General features: G+C 46.3%; 1 protein-coding gene across 1 annotated transcript in view; it reads left to right on the top strand.

Annotated features, from left to right (window-relative positions):
* The window catches only part of ptpa (protein phosphatase 2 phosphatase activator), a 42,145-nt gene that overhangs the window by 6,562 nt on the left and 13,415 nt on the right, over positions 1–22,168 (top strand). Inside the window, exons 2-7 of the mRNA XM_041194461.1 lie at positions 5,919–6,028; positions 7,802–7,888; positions 10,649–10,774; positions 12,536–12,653; positions 18,109–18,208; positions 19,642–19,766. Coding sequence (XP_041050395.1) covers positions 5,919–6,028; positions 7,802–7,888; positions 10,649–10,774; positions 12,536–12,653; positions 18,109–18,208; positions 19,642–19,766 — 666 coding nt within the window. The remainder of the gene's footprint in view (positions 1–5,918; positions 6,029–7,801; positions 7,889–10,648; positions 10,775–12,535; positions 12,654–18,108; positions 18,209–19,641; positions 19,767–22,168) is intronic.

The following is a 22,168-nucleotide window of genomic DNA, read 5'->3' as shown; positions in this document are numbered from 1 at the left end:
AGGCAGATCAACCTTCATGTGAAATTTATGACATCACTGTTGAAGGAGCGGCTGCAAAACTGTTTATCCATCCCTGAAGTGCTCTTTCTCGTCCCTGCCATAGCCCAGAGTTGTTGAAGGCTGTGTAGCGTGTGCTATAGACAACTTGGCTGACTTCAACTGACATAATACCGATCAAGGTTTGAAGCTGGGCTTTCCTGCACTGTGGTTCATTCATCACATGGGGCTCTCTATTCACCGACTTGCCCAATGAAATGGTTTATATTGGCGGGTTACCGGGTGAAATTTCCAGTCCCAAGTTTCTTTCCTGTCCCTTCCGAGGGCAGTGACTATAGATTCAGCTCCTAGGTCCCAGAGATTCTCCGATACCTCGCTGAGAATTTGTCTTGCTGAGCCAATGGAATCTCTTAGCTCCCTTTTCCCACTCTTTCCACAGACCATGTATTCAGTTGGAAATTCAAGTCATGCCAGAGCTGAATTTAATATTTGGATACCATCTTTTAAAACACAGAACCTTCAGCAGTAAAACAGAGTAGCTTGGAGGAAGAATCCAGTTAAATTAAGGTGGCAGAAACCCTAGATCGTTATGTGTCAGACACAGTAGGACTGTTTTTTTCCCCCCCAAAGCTAATTTGTTTCCCTGTCCCTCTCTGAAGGCATTGACTCTTACTGGGGTACAGGTCTACAGGTACCCTGAGACAGTGTGTCTGCAGGTTGTTCAATGACGGAGGGCAGTGGAGCTGAGGTGCTATCCTCACCTGATCCCTACAGATGTCTTGCACTGCAGGAGTAGGAGCACTGGCTGATTTTTCTTCTCAAGCTTACAGTCACAGTGACCTGTTGTAATTTAGAGACATGTTGCTACAAGGGGGAAGAGGTTGTGTTATTAGCTGGATATGGAGCCAGGCCTAACTTCACATAGGTCTGTAAAGCAAGCATTGCACCATTTAAAGAAAACTTAACACAATGCAGTTCAAAACAGGAAAGCCTGATTGCACAGGTCATAGGAAATCTCAGATGGTGGAGGTCCTTCTCGCTTATTCATCCATTGAAACGCCGAGTCCCAAATCCTAGCACGGCGGCTGGCTGCCTCGAGTGATTCCTAATTCCGGATCATTCCAGGTACTGACCGCTCTGTACATGATGAAATTGTGCTTCCTAACAACAAACCAGAGCTTGCCTTTCACCAGCTTGGACCTGGTTCCCCTTTTACAGCCAGTATTTAATTTGCTATGGTGTTCTGGGTTAACTGTTCCCATTTCTGCATTCTTAACTCAATTAACATCAGAAAAACGGATCATCTGGTCATTATCACTTCACACACATCAAGCTGCTGTAATCAAACTTGCTGCCACATATCCTACATTACAACAGTGACAACACGTCAAAAAGTATGAAAGGTGCTGTCTTTTTCTTTTGGTTATTCTCTCTTCCTCATTGGGAAACTGTTTGAAATTTAGCTTAAACACTGACAGTATTGGAGAGTCATCTGAACTGTGTTGGCTCATACCATCAGCCCGTCCTGCAGATGGGACGTGAGAGCTGTATTTTGTATGTGTAGTTTGGTGAGATTGTCCTGTAGGAACATTGGAATGGACTAAGGTCCATCAAATTCACCTTCTACCATCCTGATAGTTGCTTGATAAAGCGATAATGGAGTTATTGACCAATCACAGTGACCAATCTCTATCAACGAGCCTACAGTGGACCCAGACATCAGGGGAAGAAAACCCCCAGTGGTGGAGAGTTTTGGGAACTACAGGTCCAAAATCACCTGTTCCTCCCAAACACGCTCCCCTCACCACACTTCATGTCTCAAATAACCCTCATACTGTACCCCAAAATGTTGTTTTCTGAAATTTCTTTCAAAATTGTTTTTTTAATTCTTTCACAGGGCATGGGTGTTGTTGGCTGGGCCAGAATTTATTGCCCATCCCTAGCTGCCCTTGAGAAAGTGGTGGTGAGCTGCCTTCTTGAACCGCTGCAGTCCATGGAGTGTATTTACACCCACAGTGGTGTTAGGAAGAGAGTTCCAGGATTTTGACCCAGTGACAGTGAAGGAACAGTGATATACTTCTAAGTCAGATGGCGTGTGGCTTGGAGGGGACCTTGCAGGTGGTGGTCTTTCCATGAATCTGTTGCCCTGGTCCTTCTAGGTGGTAGAGGTCGTGGGTTTGGAAATTGCTGTCTAAGAGGCCTTGGTGAGTTGCTGCAGTGCATCTTGTAGATGGTACACACTGCTGCCACTGTGCGTTGGTGATGGAGGAAGTGAATGATTTTGGATGGGCTGCCAATCAAGTGGGCTGCTTTGTCTTGGATGGTGTTGAACATGTTGAGTGTTGTTGGAGCTGCACTCATCCATGCAAGTGGAGCGTAGGAACATTGAAGCAAGAGTAGGTTATTCAGCCTCTCGAGTCTGCTCCGCCATTCAATTAGCTCATGGCTGATCATTTACCTCAATGCCACTTTCTCACGCTATCCCCGTATCCCTTGGTGTCATTAGTAATGAGAAATCTTTCGATTTTGGTCTTGAACATGCTCAGTGACTGAGCTTCCAAAGCCCTCTGGACTGGAGAATTCCAAAGATTCTGACTGAAGAAACTACTGCTCATCTCAGTCTTAAATGGCCTGCTCCTTATTCTGAGACTCTTCCCTCTGGATCACCAGCTAGAAGAAACATCTTATTTACATCTGCCAGCACACTCCTGACTTGTGCCTTGTAGATGGACAGGCTTTGGGGAGTCAGGAGGTGAGGCACTTGTCACAGAATTGCCCAGCCTCTGTCCTGCTCTTGTAGCCACAGTATTCATATGGCTAGTCCAGTTCAGTTATTGGTCAAAGGTAACCCCCAGGATGTTAATAGTGGGGGATTCAGTGATGGTAATGCCATTGAATGTCAAGGGGACATGGTTGGCTTCAGTATCTGGGGAGTTACAAAGGGTGCTGAACATTGTGCAATCATCAGCAAACATCCCACTTCTGACCTTATGATGGAAGGTCATTGATGAAGCAGCTGAAAATGGTTGGGCCTAGGACACTATCCTGAGGAACTCCTGCAGCAAAGTCCAGGGACTGCAACGATTGACCTCCAACAACCACAACCATCTTCCTTTGTGCTAGGTATGACTCCAACCAGTGGAAAGTTTTCCCCTGATTCCCATTGGCTCCAGTTTTGCTAGGGCTCCTTGATGCCACCCTTGGTCAAATGCTGCCTTGATGTCAAGGGCAGTCACTCTCGCCTCCCCTCTGGTGTTCAGCTCTTTTGTCTATGTTTGAACCAAGGCTGTAATGAGTCAGGAGATGAGTGGCCCTGGTGGAACCTAAACTGAGCGTCAGTGAGCAGGTTATTGCTGAGTAAGTGCTGCTCGATAGCACTGTTGATGATACCTTCAAGTTTGATGGAGTATATAAGAAGAAACAATTTCCACTGGCAGGAGGGTCAGTAACCAGAGGGGACAGATTGAAGTGAATAGACAATAGAACCATCAAGAGACCAGGAAATTTTCTTTACGCCGATCTGGAATGCACTGCCTTAAAGGATGGTGGCAACAGAATGAGATAAATTATTGAAAGGGACAAATTTGCAGGATTATGGGGAATTGAGTAAGGGATTGGGAAGAATTGGATAGCTCTTTCAAAGAGTTGCCTTGGTATGATGGGCTGAAAGAGCATAGCAGGAGGCCAATCATTTTATGAAAGAAATCTATCGCATTTACACTTTTGCATCTATTAACTTGAAGTGATTGCCCTCAGACCAGGACTTAAACTGGACTCACCAGCAGAGCCTGGCAGGATGGCACTCAGCATCTCTCTGCTGATTGAGTGATGGGTCCCTGACTCTCATTCTCTGTGTCAGCTTCTGCACTGGGATTTATTTATCTCTCATTGAAATAGCACTGAACGACCCATCCAACTCGTCCCACTTTCCACTCCCCCACTCTTTCCCCACGGGCCTGCAATTTTTCCTTTTCAAGTATTTATCCAGTTCCCGTTGGAAAGTTCCTGTTAAATCTGTTTCCATCGCCCTTTCAGGCAGCGTGTTCCAGATCACAGCCTTCTCCTGCCTGATTCTTCCTCTTTAAACCTCTTCCCAATGGCTCACTGGGTGAATGGGCCTCCTGGATTTGCACTGAGGCAGAGAGAGCAGGGAAGTCTATGTTTGATCCCAGTCCTGTGTTGAGGCAGCAGTGGGATTGATGCAGTTGGCTTCACTTCTAGGTTGAAGCTGATGTATACGAGCAGCAAGGATTACTGCTCCTGATTGATATTTCAGTAGTTACAGGGTACGATGGTGTAGTGGTTGTGTTACCGGACAAATAATCCAGAGACTATGTCTTCAAATCCCATTGTGGGCATTTTGAGAATCTGAATTCAGTTGGGAAAAATCTGGTTATAAAAGCCTGGCCTCAGTAAGAGTGACCAGGAAGCTGTTGGAATGCCTTAGAAGCCCACCTGGTTCAGTAATGTCCTTCAGGGAAAGAAAGTTGATATCCTTACTCAGCCTGGACCTATATGTGACTGCAGACCCCCACAGTTGCCCTCTGAATCTAGCAAGCTATTCGCTAGTAACATTGAGAAGGCCAGCCGCCACCTTCTCAAGAGCAGCTAGAGGATGGGCAATAAATGTTGGGTTTGCCAGAAACGCCCACGTCCTGAGAATGAATTTAAAAAAAGATAAACTCCTCCAGGAAGTTGCAGGCTCATGGGTACCTGAAACTCCTTCACTGTTCAATAACCTCACCCAGCACTCATTGGCTGGACTTGCACCTACCTGACTTGAGTAAAAGTTAGTTTGTCTTGATCGGACTCTGATTAAATCCCCACGGCCCTGTCGCATCGGTTGCGTGTCTTGTTGCAGGCGCCTTTTCCACCATCCGTATTGTTCTGTGGCAGCTGCTTCTGCCGTCTGAAAGGACTGAATGGGATAGTGCTGTTACATTTTTAATAGGAGGCCAGCTGTCAGTGTTACAGGAGCTGCTGTCCTTTGTTCAGATGGATCTCTTCCCTCTGCTGCTATGTCACAACACACTGAGCCAGTTCAGGAGTAATCCTAGCATCGAGTGGATTGCTTGATCTCCAAGATTCTAAATAATTGTATCCTCTCTCCCCCATGTGTCACTGACTATCCTGAACACTCGAATTCCATTCGCTCACTATCCTGGAGCCTGGACCTTGTTGTGCTGAAAATCGAAAGCAACTTGTGTTCTTATTTCCTTGTCTTTCTAGCTCTCTATCCTTCATTTTTTTTTTTCGCTTACTCATATTTGCTACTTTTTTCCCCCTTCTGTTCACCTGTCCTGGAGGACTCGTCTGTATTCCCAACCAGCTCCTGATCTGCAATTGGTTTGATCCTATGCTGAATGCAAAGATAAATGGGTATGTTTTTGTTTGAGGATACCTTTTATCCCCCCTCTGACGTTTCCCCCCGTGAAGTTCCCTTGGTGTCAGTGATGGTTCAATGGGTAGCACACCCGACTCTGAGACAGGAGACCGTGGGTTTAAGTTGCACTCCTGAGACTTGGGGACATAACCCAGATCAAAACTCGCAGTGCGGTACTGGAGGTGCTGTCTTTTGGGTGTTCAACTGAGTCTGTGCTATCAGGTAAAAGTACAAGATCCTGTGGTACTTTTTCTTTTTAAAGAGTGGGGAATTCTCTCTGGTGTCCAGGTCGATATTTATCCCTGAACCAATATCACTTTAAAAGCAAACAGACTACCTGTTCATTACCACGTTGTTGTTTGTGAGATCTTGCTGTGCCTAAATTGGCTGCCATGTTTCCTACATTAATAGTGACCACACTTTCAAGACGTACTACTTTGACTGTAAAGGGCTTTGAGATGTCTAGAGTCTGTGAAAGATGCTGTGGAAAAGCCACTTCTATTTTTTAATGGCAATGTGTGTGTGTGTGTGCGCACAGGCTCATCCCCCGAAGAGGAGATGCAGATCTCATTCGCCAATCACAGCTTCTTCGCACCAAAGAAAGAGATCAACATGTTCCCAGATATGGGGAAGTGGAAGCGTTCTAAGGTACTGAACTGTCAGTGAGTACATGGCGTGAGAGGTTTTCTGGGAGCTGGAATGAACAGCTTGTGTGACCAGGCTTTGCTGATGGAGTTGAGTTTCAGGTTATTAATTATCCATCAAAAATGATGCACCCATGCTGCATCATGCTTCTTGCATCAGTTTACAGGGGCAGCTTTCTCAGCAGTCGGTTGTGGCTCAGTGGGTAGTGCTGTTGCCTTGGAGTCAGAAGGTTGAGTGTTCAATCCCCAGTCCAGAGTCTGGAGCACCAAAATCCAGCCTGTCACTCCCAGTCTAGTCCTGAGGCAAACGCCATCTTTTGGAAGAGATGTTAAACCCAGGCCCCTGCTGTCCTCTTGGGTGGATGTAAAGGATCGCACTGTCACTATTTTGAAGAAGAGCTGGGGAGAGTTCTCCCTGGTGTCCTGGGCAATATTTTTTCCTCACCCAATATCAAAAAACAAGATAGTTTGGTCGTTGTCACTTGGCTGTTTTTGGGAGCGTGCTGTGTGTAAATTTGCTGTTGTCTCCCCCACATTACAGCAGGAACTGCTCGTCAGAAAAACTTCATTGGTTATAACAAACGAACGTATGAATTAGGAGCGGGAGTAGGCCACTCGGCCCCTCGAACCTGCTCCCCCATTCAGTGAGATCGTGGCTGATCTGATAGTAACCTCAACTTCACATTCCCGCCTACCCCCGATAACCTTTCACCCCCTTGCTGATCAAGAATCCACTTTGCTTTGAGATGCCCTGTATATTCCTGCGTTATTGTCATGGGCCTCTGAGTGCCAACCTTTGTGTCTTGGGGAATAATGCCTCAGTAATATCCTTAGAACGGAAAAGAGTTAAGGTATGATTTAATAAAGATGTTCAAAATTATGAAGGGTTCCTTCCGCTGATTTAAGGTCGCCGGCCAAAGAAGCAGAGGTTTTGTGTTCCGAGTCCTGTGAACTGAATACTGAAAGGGCGTTAGAAGCAGATTCCATAGTAACTTTGAAAAGGGATTTGGATAAATATTTGAAAATGAAATCTATGCAGGGCTATGGGGAAACGAGCAGGAGAATGGTGCTAATTGGACAGCTCTTTCAATGAGCCAGCACAGGCTGACTGGCCTCCTTCCTGAGGTATAGAATTCATTGGTAACGTGTGGAGTCTGCTTGCATTCATCCACTTACTATTTATTCAGTGGAACGTAACAAGTGAAGGATTTTCGTGCTTTGGAGTCTTCCAAATCTTTGAACAGTTCAGTTGTGACCCTATGTACAGCCCATATATGTTTCTGTGACTAGAGTGTGAAGTGTATTTGATGGCATGCAGTGGCTGTTGGGAGAGACTTCTAGGATTTTGACCCAGTGACAGTGAAGGAACAGTGATATATTTCCAAGTCAGGATGGTGAGTGACTTGGAGGGGAATTTGCAGGTGGTGGTGTTCCCATGTACCCGCTGCCCTTGTCCTTCTAGGTGGTAGAGGTCACAGGTTTGGAAGTTGCTGTCGAAGGAGCCTTGACAAGTTGCTGCAGTGCATCTTGCAGATGGTACACACACTGCTACTACTGTGTCACTGGTGGTGGAAGGAGTGAATGTTTGAGTTTGTGGATGGAGTACTGATCATGTGGGCTGCTTTTACCTGAATGGCATTGAACTTCTTGAGTGTTGTTGGAGCTGCACTTATCCAGTTAAGTATTTAAAAATAATTTAAAACAGGATGTGAGTTTAAATCTGAACTTACTCAAAGCTTTGCCGTGTTCTGTGATTAAGCAATCTCTCTCCCTCCAGGCCTACGCTGATTATGTTGGGTTTGTTCTGACGCTGAATGAGAGTGTGAAGGGGAAAAAGCTCACATGCGACTATAAAACCTCGGAGGTAGGATATACGGCTGAGGTTCTGCTGACATAATAACCTCTACTTATATAAAAAGCCTATTTCCACATGTTCTTCACTGGGCTATAATGTGGTGGGCTGCGGTGGAAGGGTTTTAACAAACTACAGGAAAAACTTGCATTTATATAGTGCCTTTACTGTAGTATAATGCTCCAAAGTGCATCGCGGGTACGAAATCAGGCAAACGTTTCGCACTGGGCCAAAGAAGAGAATATTGGAACAGGTGACCCAAAACATGGCTAAAGAGGGTGGTTTTAAGGAGTGTTTTAAAGGAGGAAAGAGAGAGATGGAGAAGTTTAGGGAGGGAATTTTAGAGCTTAGGGCCCAGGCAGCTGGAGGAACTAGAGCTGTAATTTTGCCCCTATCCCTATTCCAGTTTAAGCACTGTTGATCTGAGAATTAGATTAGATAGGATTTGGAATGTAAGTGGCTGTTAAGAGCTGGTACAAGAATTTCATGTCTTCTGATCTTTTATCAGTTGGTGGAGATTCCCATCTGGCTGAGAGGACCCTGATCTCCATCCTGCTCCTCTGTGAGTGCCACAGACTTTCTGAGGACATAGGGGAAGGTGGCCCATCTGCCTTTTTGGTTCCCTCCCTCTGCTTCCTTTTGTCTCCCCACAGTGCTGTTGAGATTAGCAGTTCACTGTTTAGGAGAATTTAGACACACACCAGTATACACTACATTGCCCCGGCAGGATGCATTGCAGTTCTTAATATCAGGTAATCTTCTCGGGTAAGGAAGGAGTTTGTTATTTGGCTGAGACATAAAATCAGGTAACTTATATCCAAGAAAGGACGCCTATTTATACAGCACCTTTCACAACTTCAGATCGTCTCAAAGCACTTTACACAAAATGAAATACTTCACTGTTGTAATGTAGGAAAAGTGGCAGCCAATTTGCACACAGCAAGATTCCACAACAGTGATGTGATAACGTCTGGATAACCTGTTTTGTGATGTTGGTTGTGGAATAAATGTTGGTCAATACACTGTGGAGAACTCCTCTTCAAAATAGTGGATGTGGACTCTTTTAGATACACTCAAGAGGAAAATGTGGCCTTGGTTTAATGTCTCATCCAAAAGCCGGCACATCCAACAGGAGAGATTGAGGAAATGGGGCCTGTATTCTCTAGAGTTTCGAAGAATGAGAGGTGGTCACACTGAAACTTACAAAATTCTTACAGGGTGTGACAGGGTAGATGTGGATAGGATGTTTCCCCTGGCTGGTGAGTCTAGAACCAGGGGACACAATCTCAGGACAAGGCGCAGGCCATTTAAGACTGAGATGAGGTGTAGTTTCTTCAGTCAGAGAGTGGTGAATCTCTCAAATTTTCCAGCCCAGAGGGCTGTGGAAGCTCAGTCATTGAGCATGTTCAGGGCCAAAATTGATAGATTTATGGAGACTAGAGACATCAAGGGTTATGGAGATAGCATGGGAAAGTGGCACTGAGGTAGATGATCAGCCATGAGCTGTTTGAATGGCGCAGCAGGTTTGATGGGCCGAATAGCCTACTCCTGTTCCTATGTTTAGGCATTACATCACTCCTTCAGTACTGCACCAGGAGTGTCGGCCTGGATTTTATGCTCAAGTCCCTGGAGTGGAGATAGAGCCCATGACCTTTTTGTTTATTCTTTCGCGGATGTGGGTTTCACTGGCTGGGCCAGCATTTATTGCCCATCCCTAATTGCCCTTGAGAAGGTGGTGGTGAGCTGCCTTCTTGAATCCACTGCAGTCCATACGGTGTAGGTACACCCACAGTGCTGTTAGGGAGGGAGTTCCAGGATTTTGACCTAGCGACAGTGAAGGACCTGTGTGGAGGAGACCGAGAACTTAATCTGTGGATATTGAGCACCTTCAGACACGCTCCTGGTCTGTTCAAGTGGCTAATTTCCCTCTTTCCATTGCCTTTCCAGAGAACTAGCTTCCACTGGGAGACTCCAGTGGCTTGCTTTCAAAACTGTCCAGAATAAGATTATCCTGACTCCTGTGAGCCTTTTCACCAGAGCAGACTTAAAGATGTGTGGCACTGAGGAGTTGCCTCAATCTGCATGTATGTTGAATGTGAGTGACTCGTCTGAGTCTTAAACCTCTTCTTCACTCTTTCCGATGCGTTCACATCCTTCCTCTAGTGTGGTGCCCAGAACTGTGCACATCCTTTAAAAAGTACCTGGATGAGCACTTGGCACGTCATAACATTCAAGGCTATGGGCCAAGTGCTGGTAAAGGGGATTAGGTAGGTAGGTCAGGTGTTTCTCATGTGTCGGTGCAGACTCGATGGGCCGAAGGGCGCCTCTGCATTGTGCGATTCTGTGATGCTGTCTGAATCTGTCATAGGTAGGAAGAGCACTGAGTTAACTTAATTCTGTATAAACAACTGGTCTCCAACCCTGCCTTGTTCAAATGAGATATTAAACCCCATCTGCCCTCAAGTGGAGTCGGAGAGCCCATGGTACTGTTTCAAAGAAGAGCAGGGCAGTTCTCTGTGGTGCCCTGACCAATATTTATCCCTCAACCAACATTACCTAAAACCAGATTATCTGGTCATTATCACATTGTGGGTTTTTGGGAGCTTGCTGTGCCCAATTGGCTGCACTTCAAAAGTGCATCATTGGCTGTAAAGTGCCCTGGGGCATCTTGGGGTCATGAAAGATGTGGAAATGCAGATTTATACTTTTCTTTCTGTTTTGTGTGATGTGCAGGGAGAGGTGCTCTCACCTCCCTTATGTTTCCATCTGCAGCCGGTGGAGAAACTGATTTTACTCCTGAACACACTGGACAGGTGGATCGACGAGACGCCCCCGGTCGACCAGCCTTCCCGATTCGGTAACAAGGCATTTCGCACTTGGTACGGCAAGCTCGAGAAGGTATGGTGTCAGAACAGTTGCAACTAGGCGGAAGCTTTAAAGAGAGTGTCTCACTATTAAATCCTTTTCATAAAAGCAAATTTTACCAATTCAAATTTAAAAAGTACACGGGTTTTATTTTTGGAGGTGGGAACGTGGCCTTGTTGGGGGTGGGGGTTGGGGGGGTGGTGCGGGGCAGGGGGTGCAATGATGCAGCAGAGAGACAGTTCTGTTAGATTTAAACTGGCGAAAAGCAAATTTACTCAGTTCTTCATTAAAAACATTGATCGACATGTGGATTGGACACTGAGTAGGTGCAGAAACCAAGGGACATACTTCACGAAGCAGCTGGATATCGTGTGGTTTTATTTCCTGTGTGGACGAGTAAGGATTGAATCCATTTTGTGTTCACTGTTTAATTTGTGTCAGGACAGAAATAGTTGCTATCTCGATGATTGGCCATTAAGTTTATGATCACAGAATTGTTTCGATGCAGAAGGAGGCCATTCGGCCCATCGTGTCCGTACTGGCTCTCCAAATGAGTATTATGACTTAGGACCAGTCTCCTGCTTTTTCCCTGTAACTCTGCATGTTGTTTCTATTCAAATAATTATCCAATACCCTCTTGAATGCCTCAATTGAACCTGCCTCGTCCACACTTCCAGGCAGTGCATACCAGACCCGAACCACTTGTTGTGTGAAAAAGTTTTTTCTCAGGTCGCATTTGCTTCTTTTGAAAATCACTTGAAATCTGTGCCCTCTTGTTCTTGATTCCTTGACGAGTGGGAACAGTTTCTCCCTATCTACTCTGTCCAGCCCCCTCATGATTTTGAACACCTCTATCAAATCTCCTCTTAGCCTTCTCCTCTCCAAGGAAAACAGTCCCAACTTCTCCTATCTTTCCTCATAACTGAAGTGTCTCATCCCTGGAACCATTCTCGTAAACCTCTTATGCACTCTCTCCAATGCGTTCACATTCTCCCTACAGTGTGGCGACCAGAACTGTGCACAATACGCCAGCTGAGGCCTAACCAGTGTCTTATATTAGCTCAGCATAACCTCCCTGGTTTTGTACTCTAATACCCCTATTAATAAAGCCCAGGATACCATATGCTTTATTAACTGCTCTTTCCAACCATCCTGCCATCTTCAAGGACTTATGCACATATACACCCAGGTCCCTCAGCTCCTGCACACCCATAAGAATTGTACCACTTATTTTATATTGTCTAAGATGTTTTTCTTAATGTGTCTGTCTCACTCTGTAACTCCCTCCAGTCTGTCTCCCCCCCCACCCCCGTATGGTAGTTCACTGGCAAAGACAATGTCTAATCTCAGTCTCCAGTTTATGCTGAGTCTCAGGCATGGAAAATCACAGATTTCCCACTCACCTGGCTCTGGAAGCACAGTGCCTGGTGAGTAGAGGGTAGGGTTTGGGGAGCAGTGCCTCCTGTAGTCAAATAGTCTGGTGACGCCGATGGTCCAGGCTGCCCTGTGAAGAATGGAGACTTTGGTGCGGAAAAGAAAGCTGAATCTTCTCTAATGTAGACGCGAAGTAACACAAAGGCTTGTTAGAAATTCATCCAGAACTTGCGGCCCCTGTGCCCTGTCCCATGGGAAAGTTGCTTTCTTGTGCTGTTTCCTAGTGTGGGAGGTTGGGGGACGTTGTTGGGTGGGTGGGGGGTGGATTTTGAGGTTGTCCCGAGCTGTAAGGGGACTGGGGTGGGGCGAGTCTGCCTCATGAGATCCCAGCACTTGCACTGATTTCCTTTCTTGTCACAGGAGGCTGAGAACTTGGTTTCCAATGTGATTCCCCGCGAGTTGAGTGCTGCTGTTGTCGAGGCTGCAGTGTATTTAAAGGAATCCGTGGGAAACCCAACAAGAATAGACTATGGAACAGGTAACCACGACTTAATATCCCTGTGTGTGGGTGCAGGAAGCGAATCAGCAAATCTGCTTCCTAAGCCCCTTGCTGCAACTGTGTGCTGTGCTGTTCCTAGGTTTTCCACTAGATGGCAGTGTTTGTCAAGTAATCAGATCACCACACGTATCCAGTGAGGATCTGGAACTTAAATCTGGACTGTGCAGTTACTCCAGCTCTGCTGATGTGCATTGTCAGGAATTTCCCCCCCTCCCTCTCTGACTTCTGTGCTTCCCACTTTTCCCTGGTTGATAGTGTGAACGGACATTCTGTCAGGCCCCTCTTGACATGCCACTTGACAATGCAGCGAGGGGCTCCAGTTAATTTGGCCCGTTTCTGCTTCTGTTTACACTTTCATGCTTGTCATGATTTTCCTCACTCACTGTGTAAGGAATTTTGCAGCATGTATCCAGATCCTACCCTTCTCCAGCGCATGGCCTCCCAGTTACTGGTACCAGGTATAGCTGCTCAGAGTTAAAAGTGGAGAAATGCGGGAAATACTCAGCAGGTCTGACAGCTTCTGCGGTGAGAGAAAAAACAGAGTTAACATTTCAGGTCAGTCTTTTAAGCAGCATCTTCAGGAAAGAATGGCAGCAGGTGTGCGTTTGTTTAAACAGTGAACGCTGACGGCCTCAATGATGGTGACAGTTCAGGAGCAGTTACTGGCTCAGCAATTCCACTGCCTTTCGATGCGATAATGCTGACAACTCCCTCAAGGTATTTCAATTGTTATCATCACTTGAAAAACTCTGAATGTTGCCCACCCTGTGTCTCGATACCAAATTAAAGAAAGCACTCCCATTTATGTGGTATCTTTCCCAATTTCTAGATGTCTCAAACCACTTTACAACCAATATCATCCCTGATAAATATCGGCCAGGATACCAGGGAGATCTCCCCAACTGCTCCTCTGTAGGTTGTCGTGGGATCTTTTATGTACACCTGAGAGGGCATCTTGTCTGAAAGATGGCATCTCTGACAAGGCAGCACACCTTCAGTCCCGAACCCCACCCCCACCAGTAGTGTGGCGATCCATTGGTTCCCCCACTCGCTCCATCCTGGGCAGTATGGCACCTCTCTCACAGACCACCACACCCCCCACATCCCCGGCCCAAACCGGCAGTGCAGTGCTTCCATTGGTCCTGACCCCCCTCCCCGACATTGCAGTGCTCCCTCGGACCTCACTCGCAGGCAGTGCGTCGCTACCTCAGTCCCCGTTCCCCCCGATCCCCACCCCTCAGCAGTTTGCAGCACTCCCTCAGTATTGGCACTGGGCCTGTCAGCCTAGATTATGTGTTTAAACCTCGTGGAGTGGGTCTTCAGCCACAAATCTCTGGCTCCGTGACAAAAGAGGGTTAACCCACTGAGCCGTGACTGTGTGAAGTCCTTCAGATGTAGTGATTGACATGGAACAGGCCGTAGGTAATGGAAGTGAAAGTTCTGTAATTCTTTGGTTGGCTACTGTATGGGGGCTTCGAGTGGATGAGCTAATGTTGGTTATTCTCATGGCCTTTCTCATTTCTATCTAGTGATCTCATCTTTTGCTTCCAGCATTTCTTCTGTTGGGTGAGAGTTCCCAGCTTCCATTGGTATGTTCAGTGATAACAGGGGAGTCACCACCAGGCTGACTTGTAAAGAGCTACAATTAATAGCTGGTGCTGGCCATGTCATTAGAAAAGGTTCCAGGGAGAGACACTAAGACCAGCAGGGTGAGGTATCAGGGTTCACACGCACAGTAAGATTAGTGCAAAATACTGGCTCGAGGATTCAAGATTTTTTTTTAACGCTTTAATTTTTGGAATGTGCGTATCATGGCAAGGCCAGTATTTATTGCCCAATCTTAGCTGTTGAGAAGTCTTTTGAACCACTGCAGTCTGTGGTGAATGTGTTCCTAAAGGTCGTGGTGGGGGTGGGGTCACAGGTTTGGAAGGTGCTGTTGAAGTTTTGGCTTTTTGTGCAATCTTATAGCATGTGTTGGAGGCCATTCAGCCCATTGTACCTGATCTGGCTCTTTGCAGGAGCTACCTGATTAGTTTCACTGCCCTACTCCTTGGGGAAGGAGCTTGCAAATGTTTCTTTTTCAAATACTTATCCAATTCCCTCTATCCTTGCAAACAACTGTCCCATCTTCGACCTGTTTCTTTTCTAAAATCCTGAATGTGTTTTCACTTCTCAAGTCTGTGTCCATGATTCCCAAAACTCCATGTTTGAATCCTCCAGTCGGGTTTCTGCCCAAGCCACAGTACAGAAACAGTCCTTATCAAAGTCACAAATGGCATCCCCTGTGACTGTGACAAAAGTAAACTTTCCCTCCTCATCCTCTTGACCAGTCTGCAGCCTCTGACACAGTTTGACCACACCATCCTCCTCCGACACCTTTACAATGTTGTCCAGCTGGGTGGGACTGCTCTCACCTGGATCTGTTCTTATCGATCTAATCGTAGCCAGAGAATCACCTGCAATGACCTCTCTTCCTGCTCCCACGCCGTTACCTCCAGTGTTCCCTGAGGATCTATTCTTGGCCCCTCCTATTTCTCGCCTACATGCTGCCCCCCGCCACTCGGCACTGTATTCGTTTTTACATGCACGCTGACGCCAGCCAGCTCTACCTCACCTCCACCTCTCTCGACTCCTCCACTGTTGCAAAATTTTCAACCGCGTCCAGTGCTGGATGGGCAGAAATTTCGTCTAGTTAAATATTGGGAGACTGAAACCATTGCCTCCAGTCTCCACCATAAGCTCAGCTACCAACTCCATCCCTCCCTGGTAACTGAACTGAACTAGCCTTGGTGTTGTACTTAGCGGAGATGAGCTTCCAACCACATGTCCATGTCAATGCTAAGGCTGCCTCTGTAATTTGGCCCGATTCTGCTCCTGCCTCAGCACATCTGTTGTAAACCTGCAGCCATGCTTTTGTTACCTCTAGATTTGACTATTCCAGCACACTCCTGGCTGCCCTTCCATTTTCCACCCTCTGTAAATTTGAGGTCATTCAAAGCTCTGCCGCCTGTGTCTTAATTCACACCGAGTCCGGTTCACCCATCACCCCCTGTGCTTGATGACCTACCTTGGCTCCCAGTTGAGGAATGCCAAAGTTTTTAAATTTTCAAGTCCCTCCATGGTCTGCGCTGCCACCATCTCTGTAATCTCCTCCAGCCCCACAACCTCTGGAGATCTCTGTGCTCCTCTAATTCTCGCCTCTTGTACAAACTGATTTCAATCTCTCCACCATTTTGTGTCCATGCCTCCAGCTGCTGAGGTCCTGAGCGTTCAGTATCACCCCCCTAAACCTGTCCACATCTCATCATCTCCCTCCTCTGAGATGCTCCTTAAAATTTCCCCCTTTGACCACTCTTGGTTATCTACCCTAATATCTCCTTATGCGACTCGGTGTCGATTTTATTTGATAATCGCTCCTGTGGATTGTCTTGGGATTAAAGGCGCTATATAACTGGAAGTTGCTGATGATGTTGCAAGTTATTATTGAACCTGCTTCCACTATCCTTTCTGACGGCACTTTCCAGTTCATCATAACTTGCTATGTTTTAAAAAAAAAACCTAAATTCTCTTCATCTCCCCCTCTGGTTCTTTTCCCGATTCTCTTCAATCTGTGTCCCTCTGGTTGCCGACCCTCCTGCCACTGGAAACAGTTTCTCCTTATTTACTCTGTCAACACCCTTCATAATTTTGAACATTCCTATTAAATCTTTCTCTGCTCTAAGGAGAACAAATCCCAGCTTCTCCGGTCTCTCTTCATCTCGATTCAATGCTTTAATACAAACGTACGAATTAGGAGCAGGAGTAGGTCATCCGGCCCCTCGAACTTGCTCCGCCATTCAATACGATCATGGCTGACTTGATTATGGCCTCAACTTCACCTTCCTGCCTGATCCCCATACCCATAGGTTCTTGGCTTACCTCAGCCTTAAAAATATTCAATGACCCTGCCTCCATCGCTCTCTGGGGAAGTGAGTTCCAAAGACTTCCGACATTTGGAGAGAAAAAAAAATTATCATTTCCATCTTAACTGGGAGACCCCTTACTTTTAAACTGTGCCACCTAGTTCTCATGTCTCTCAAGAGGAAACATCCTCTCAGCATCCACCCTATCAAGTCCCCTGAGGACCTTAGATGTTTCAGTAAGATCACTCTGTCAACACCCTTCATAATTTTGAACATTCCTATTAAATCTTTCTCTGCTCTAAGGAGAACAAATCCCAGCTTCTCCGGTCTCTCTTCATCTCGATTCAATGCTTTAATACAGAGTGATCCAGTAAGATCTTCTAAACTCCAATGGATACAGGCCCAGTCTGCCCAACCTTTCCTTCAACCCAGAAATCAGCCGAGTGAACCTTCTCTGCACTGCTTCTAATGCAAATATGTCCTTTCTTAAATAAGGAGACCAAAACTGCACACGCTACTCTGCATGTGGTCTCACTGATGCCCTGTACAACTGTAGCAAAACATCCCTACTTTTATATTCCATTCCCCTTTCAATAAACACCAACATTCCATTTACCTTCCTAATCATCGCTGTACCTGCAGATTGACTTTTGAGGCTTTCCATGAGTTGTGGGCACCACAAGGACTGGAACGATTTATCGATACCCCAGCATAGTAATCTCTTGATTTAGTTTCCTTCTGTTGAATGTTAACGTTTGGTTAAGTTCAGTCGGGCTTTTTGTTTGATGGCAGTGATTGGGAGGATGCAGGGTTATCTGTATGGATGGTTTGTGAAAAGGCAGCTCCCTCCTGCCATGGGACTAATTTATTAATGGGACCCAGTCTCCTCTTACTCCAGCTGTTGCTCTGAGAGCTACTGGGAGCTAAGCGGAGTGTGATCTATCCCCCTCTCTGCCTTTCCCATTGGAGAAGCAGCTGGGCTTCATGCTGCTGTGAAGCCTCTTAAACTTGGCGTCCAGTACCCTGTGATGTCACCTGTTGGAGCTCCAGCTTCCTGCAAAAGCTGTGCAGTTGAATTGTATGAAAAGTGTTTTCGTTAACTTTCCCCAGCCAGAGGGTCCACTGGTTCAGAATCACTGGGCTGTGGGTGTGCCTCTGTGTGTGAGGGACCAGGTGTGTGCGCGCGGGCAGGGGGCAGGGGGCTGGGCTGTGGTTGCGTGGGGCATGCAGGGAGATGGGTGTGTGTGTGTGTTGTGGGGAGGTTGTGTGTGAAAGAGAGATTTAGCTTGGCTGGGTGTCTGCAAGTTGGTTAACAACAAGATTGGACTCAGCTGCGATGCACCCCACAGTCTAATACCTGACTAAAATGTCATTGTGCAGGGCCAGAGTGGGTGAAGTACCAGAGGGTGTGTTGGTGCATTTAGGAGTAAAAGATAGAAAATAATGTTCCATTGGAGATGTCCATCTCTCCTTGTCCCCTGTCATGATGAAGCCATAGTCCTTGACTTGTTCTGTCTCCCTATCTGACACAGGCCATGAAGCTGCGTTTGCTGCTTTCCTCTGCTGTCTCTGTAAGATTGGAGTCCTGAAGGTTGATGACCAGCTTGCCATTGTATTTTGTATATTTGATCGGTGAGTCCGCTTGTATTATTGTTCTTCATGTGCAACTACATGTTGGGTTGGGTTATGCCTAGGGTTTGAATTCAGTGCAGGCTTATGGAGATAAGTCTCCTCTCTCTGCTGGCTACAACAAAAACTTGCATTTACATAGTGCCTTTAACATAGTAAAGCATCCCAAGATGCTTCACAGGAAGATAAATTGGGCACAATCTGACTTTGAGCCGCATGAGGTATTAGGGCAGTTTGGTCAAAGCCTTGTCAGAGACCGAGGTTTTAAGGAGCACATTAAAGTTGGAAATATTTAAGGAGAGAATCCCAGAACTTAGGACACAGGCGGCTGAAGGCACAGCCACCAATGGTGAAAGTTAAGGGTGCGCAAGCGGCCAGGATAGGAGAGACACAGAGACCTCTGAGGATTGTAGAGTTGGAGGAGATTACAGAGACAGAGAAGGGGTGAAGCTACAGAAGGATTTGAAAACAGGGATGAGAATTTCAAAATCAAGATGTTGGTAAACCAGGGAATGATGTAAGGCAACGAGCACAGGGATGATGGGTGAACTGAGCCCTTTAGGAAACAAGTTGGTGCTGTTCCAATCCCATTTTCCCTGCATGGCTGTGTGTGTTCAAATAGAATAGAAGAGGAAAGGGGTCTGGGGACACAGGGATAAAAGTAGCAAGGTTACAAGACCATAAAAAAAAGGCACTGGGGTTCATTTCTAGAGGGATACGTTTGGAAAGTTGCCAAGTTATGCAGAGCTTATATAGACCGTACTTGGAATGCTGAGTGCAGTCCTGGTCCCTATATTACAGAAAGGATATAGAGTCACTAGAGGAGGTGCAAGCACGATTTACAAGGATTATACCAGAACTGAGAGGTTCTAACTATCAGGGAAGATGGAACAAGCCAGGGCTCTTTTCTCCAGGAAAGAGAAGACTGAGAGATGACCTGATAGAGGTCTTTAAAATTGTGAAGTGGGGTGGGGGGGGAAATGTAGGGAAGCTGTTCTCTCAAAACCAGGAGTAATACATTTAAGAGAATCACTAATAGATCCAATGGGGAATTCAGGAGAAACTTCTTTACCCAGAAGGTGGTGAGAACGTGGAACTCGCTCCCGCAGGGAGTGGTTGAGGCGAATTGTATGGATACATTTAAGGGCGAAGCTGGATAAACACACGAGGGAGAAAGGAATAGAAGGATGTGGTGATAGAGTGAGATGAAGAGAAGTCGGGGCACTTGTGTGGAGAATAAGCATCAGTGCAGTCCAATTGGGGCAAAGATGCTGTAAAATTCGGTATAATCCCAACCAAGCAAAATACTGCAGATGCTGGAAATCCTCAGCAGGTCAGGCAGCTTGGAGAGAGAAACAGTTAACATTTCAGGTCTGTGACCTTTCATCAGAACAGAAGCACAAAGTCTCAAGATTTTGCCTCCTCCAAACCCACAGGTACCTGCAGGTGATGCGAAAATTGCAGAAAACATATCGAATGGAGCCAGCGGGTAGCCAAGGGGTCTGGGGCCTCGATGACTTCCAGTTTCTTCCCTTCATCTGGGGCAGTTCCCAACTAATAGGTAAAATGTCGTCATCTGCTTGCCCCCTTTTTCCGATTATTCCTCCCATTTCTGATGGGGTTGGATCACTGCATTCCCTCATTGTACTCTTAACTCAGGGCGATGTTAGTACAGGAGAGTGGTAATGTTACAGGATTAGCAATCCAGAGGCCTAGACTAATACTCCAGAGACATGAGTTAAAATCCGAACATGGCAGCTGGGGAATTTAAATCCAATGGATTAATAAATCTGGAATAAAAAGCTAGTCTCGTTAATAATAATCATGAAACTGCTGGACTGTCATTAAAACTCCATCTGGTTCACTACTGTCCTTTTAGGGAAAGAAATCTGCTGTCCTTGCTTGGTCTGGCCTACGTGTGACTCCTTACTCATAGCAATGTGGTTGACTCTTAACTGCCCCCTGAAATGGCCGATCAAGCCACTCAGTTAGAAGGCGGCTCACCACCACCTTCTCGGGGCAATTAGAGATGAACAACAAATGCTGGCCTTGCCAGTAACACCCACATCCCATCTGGGATAACTGTGTTCAGTTCTGGGCACTGCACCTCAGGAAGGATGCAACTCAGGAGTGGGTGCAGTGCAGATTCACCTGAATGATACCAGGTTACAAGGGTTAAATTACCTTATACTTGTATTTGTATTTGACTTGTTTTCCTTTGACTATGGAAGATCAAGGGAGTGATCTAACTGGAGCTTTTAAAATTGATAGGATCAACAGAAACTATCCCCTCTGCTGAGGGGGAGTCCAGAACAAGGGGAGGCCAGAACGAGGGAGCAGAAGCTTAAAATGAGAGCCAGGCTGTTGAGGGGTGATGTCAGGAAGCACTCCTTCACACAAAGGGAAGCGGAAACCTTGAACTCTCCCCTGAAAAGCTGTTGATGTTGGGGGACAATTGAAAACTTCCAAACTGAGATTGATAGATCTGTGTTGGGTGAGGGGATTCTGGGTGACAGAACCAAAGTGGGTAGATAGATTTAAGATCAGTCATGATCTAATTGGTGGAACAGGTTCATGAGACTGCCTGGCCTCCTCTTGTTCTTAGGAAGAATCTTTAATTCTGTGTTTTCCCGCACTTTGATCCGCATTGTGGAGAGAGGGACGGAGTCAAACAGTCCTGCACTTCCCCCAGTCTATATGTCAGCAGACCAGAGTGGCAGGCAATCATGAAGTTTTAAGTCAATTCACACACTAATATCCAGACCTGTAATCATTAATTTTTATCTCCACTTCCTCTGTTGACTGATTTTTTTCCCCCTTTGCCCAACATTCTGAGCTCAGAAGTTGAATGTGGAGTTTGCTCCTACAGATATGCCTGTTAGTGTCTGCTTCCCCCACCCCCCCACCCTCAGTCCAACCCTTCAGTGGGTACAATTGGCTTCTGACACATGATAATGGCCTGTGCAGACAATCATAGCACAAACCCACACCCTTCCATTCTGTGTGGAGAGTGGAGAAGCTGGGGTTGACCTCCTTAGAGCAGAGAAGGTTAAGGGGTGATTTCATAGACGCGTTCAAAATTCTGAAGGGTTTTCATAGAGTAACTTAAGAGAAACTCTTTCCAGTGCTGGAGGGTCATTAACTAGAGGGTCATAGACTGAAGGTAATTGGAAAAAAGGAGAGATAAGTAGAAATATTTTTACACAGTGAGTTGTTGTGATCTGGAAGGCGCTGTCTGAAAGGGCTGTGGAAGCAGGTTCAATAGGAACTATCAAAAGGGAATTGGATAAATACCTGAAAGGAAAAGGAATTAAAGGACGATGGGGAAAGATCATGAGAGTGAAATCATTTTGATACCTTGTTCAAAGAACTGGTGCAGGTATGATGGGCCAAATGGCCTCCTGTGCTGTAAAATTCTGTGATTCTGTGTAACACTTGGGGAGCTACAATTGGCCTGGTTCTCTAGGCTCAATCGAGTTACTGGTCCTGAGTGCAATCCATTTGAACCCTGTTGGTGTGTGTCAGGATATATTCCTGCCCTGCTATCCAAGTCATGTTTTATGGCACGTTTCTAACGAAGGTCAATCCCCCTTCTTGAAGTATCAGGGTCTCCTCTCCTGTTTCAGCTGTGCTCAATCAGTAGCACTCTCGCTTCTGAGTCAGAAGATTGTAGGGTCAAGCCCCACTGCAGAGACTTGAGCACAATGATCTAGGCTGACTGAGGGAGTCCTGCACTGTCTGAGATGCTGTTTTTCAACCGAGACTCTAAACTGAAGGCCGAGGGTCCATCTTCCCTCTCAGGTAGGCATAAAAGATCCTATTGTTTTGAAGAAGACCAGGGGAGTTCTCCCCAGTGCCCTGGCCAATATTTATCCCTTAGTCAACATCACAAAAAGAAAGATATCTGGTCATTATCACATTGCTGTTTGTGGGAACTTGCTGTGTGCAAATTGGCTGCTGCAA

Source organism: Carcharodon carcharias, chromosome 8 (assembly GCF_017639515.1).
Source record: "Carcharodon carcharias isolate sCarCar2 chromosome 8, sCarCar2.pri, whole genome shotgun sequence".
Taxonomy (NCBI): Eukaryota; Metazoa; Chordata; class Chondrichthyes; order Lamniformes; family Lamnidae; genus Carcharodon; species Carcharodon carcharias.
This window is presented reverse-complemented; position numbering and strand designations above follow the sequence as displayed.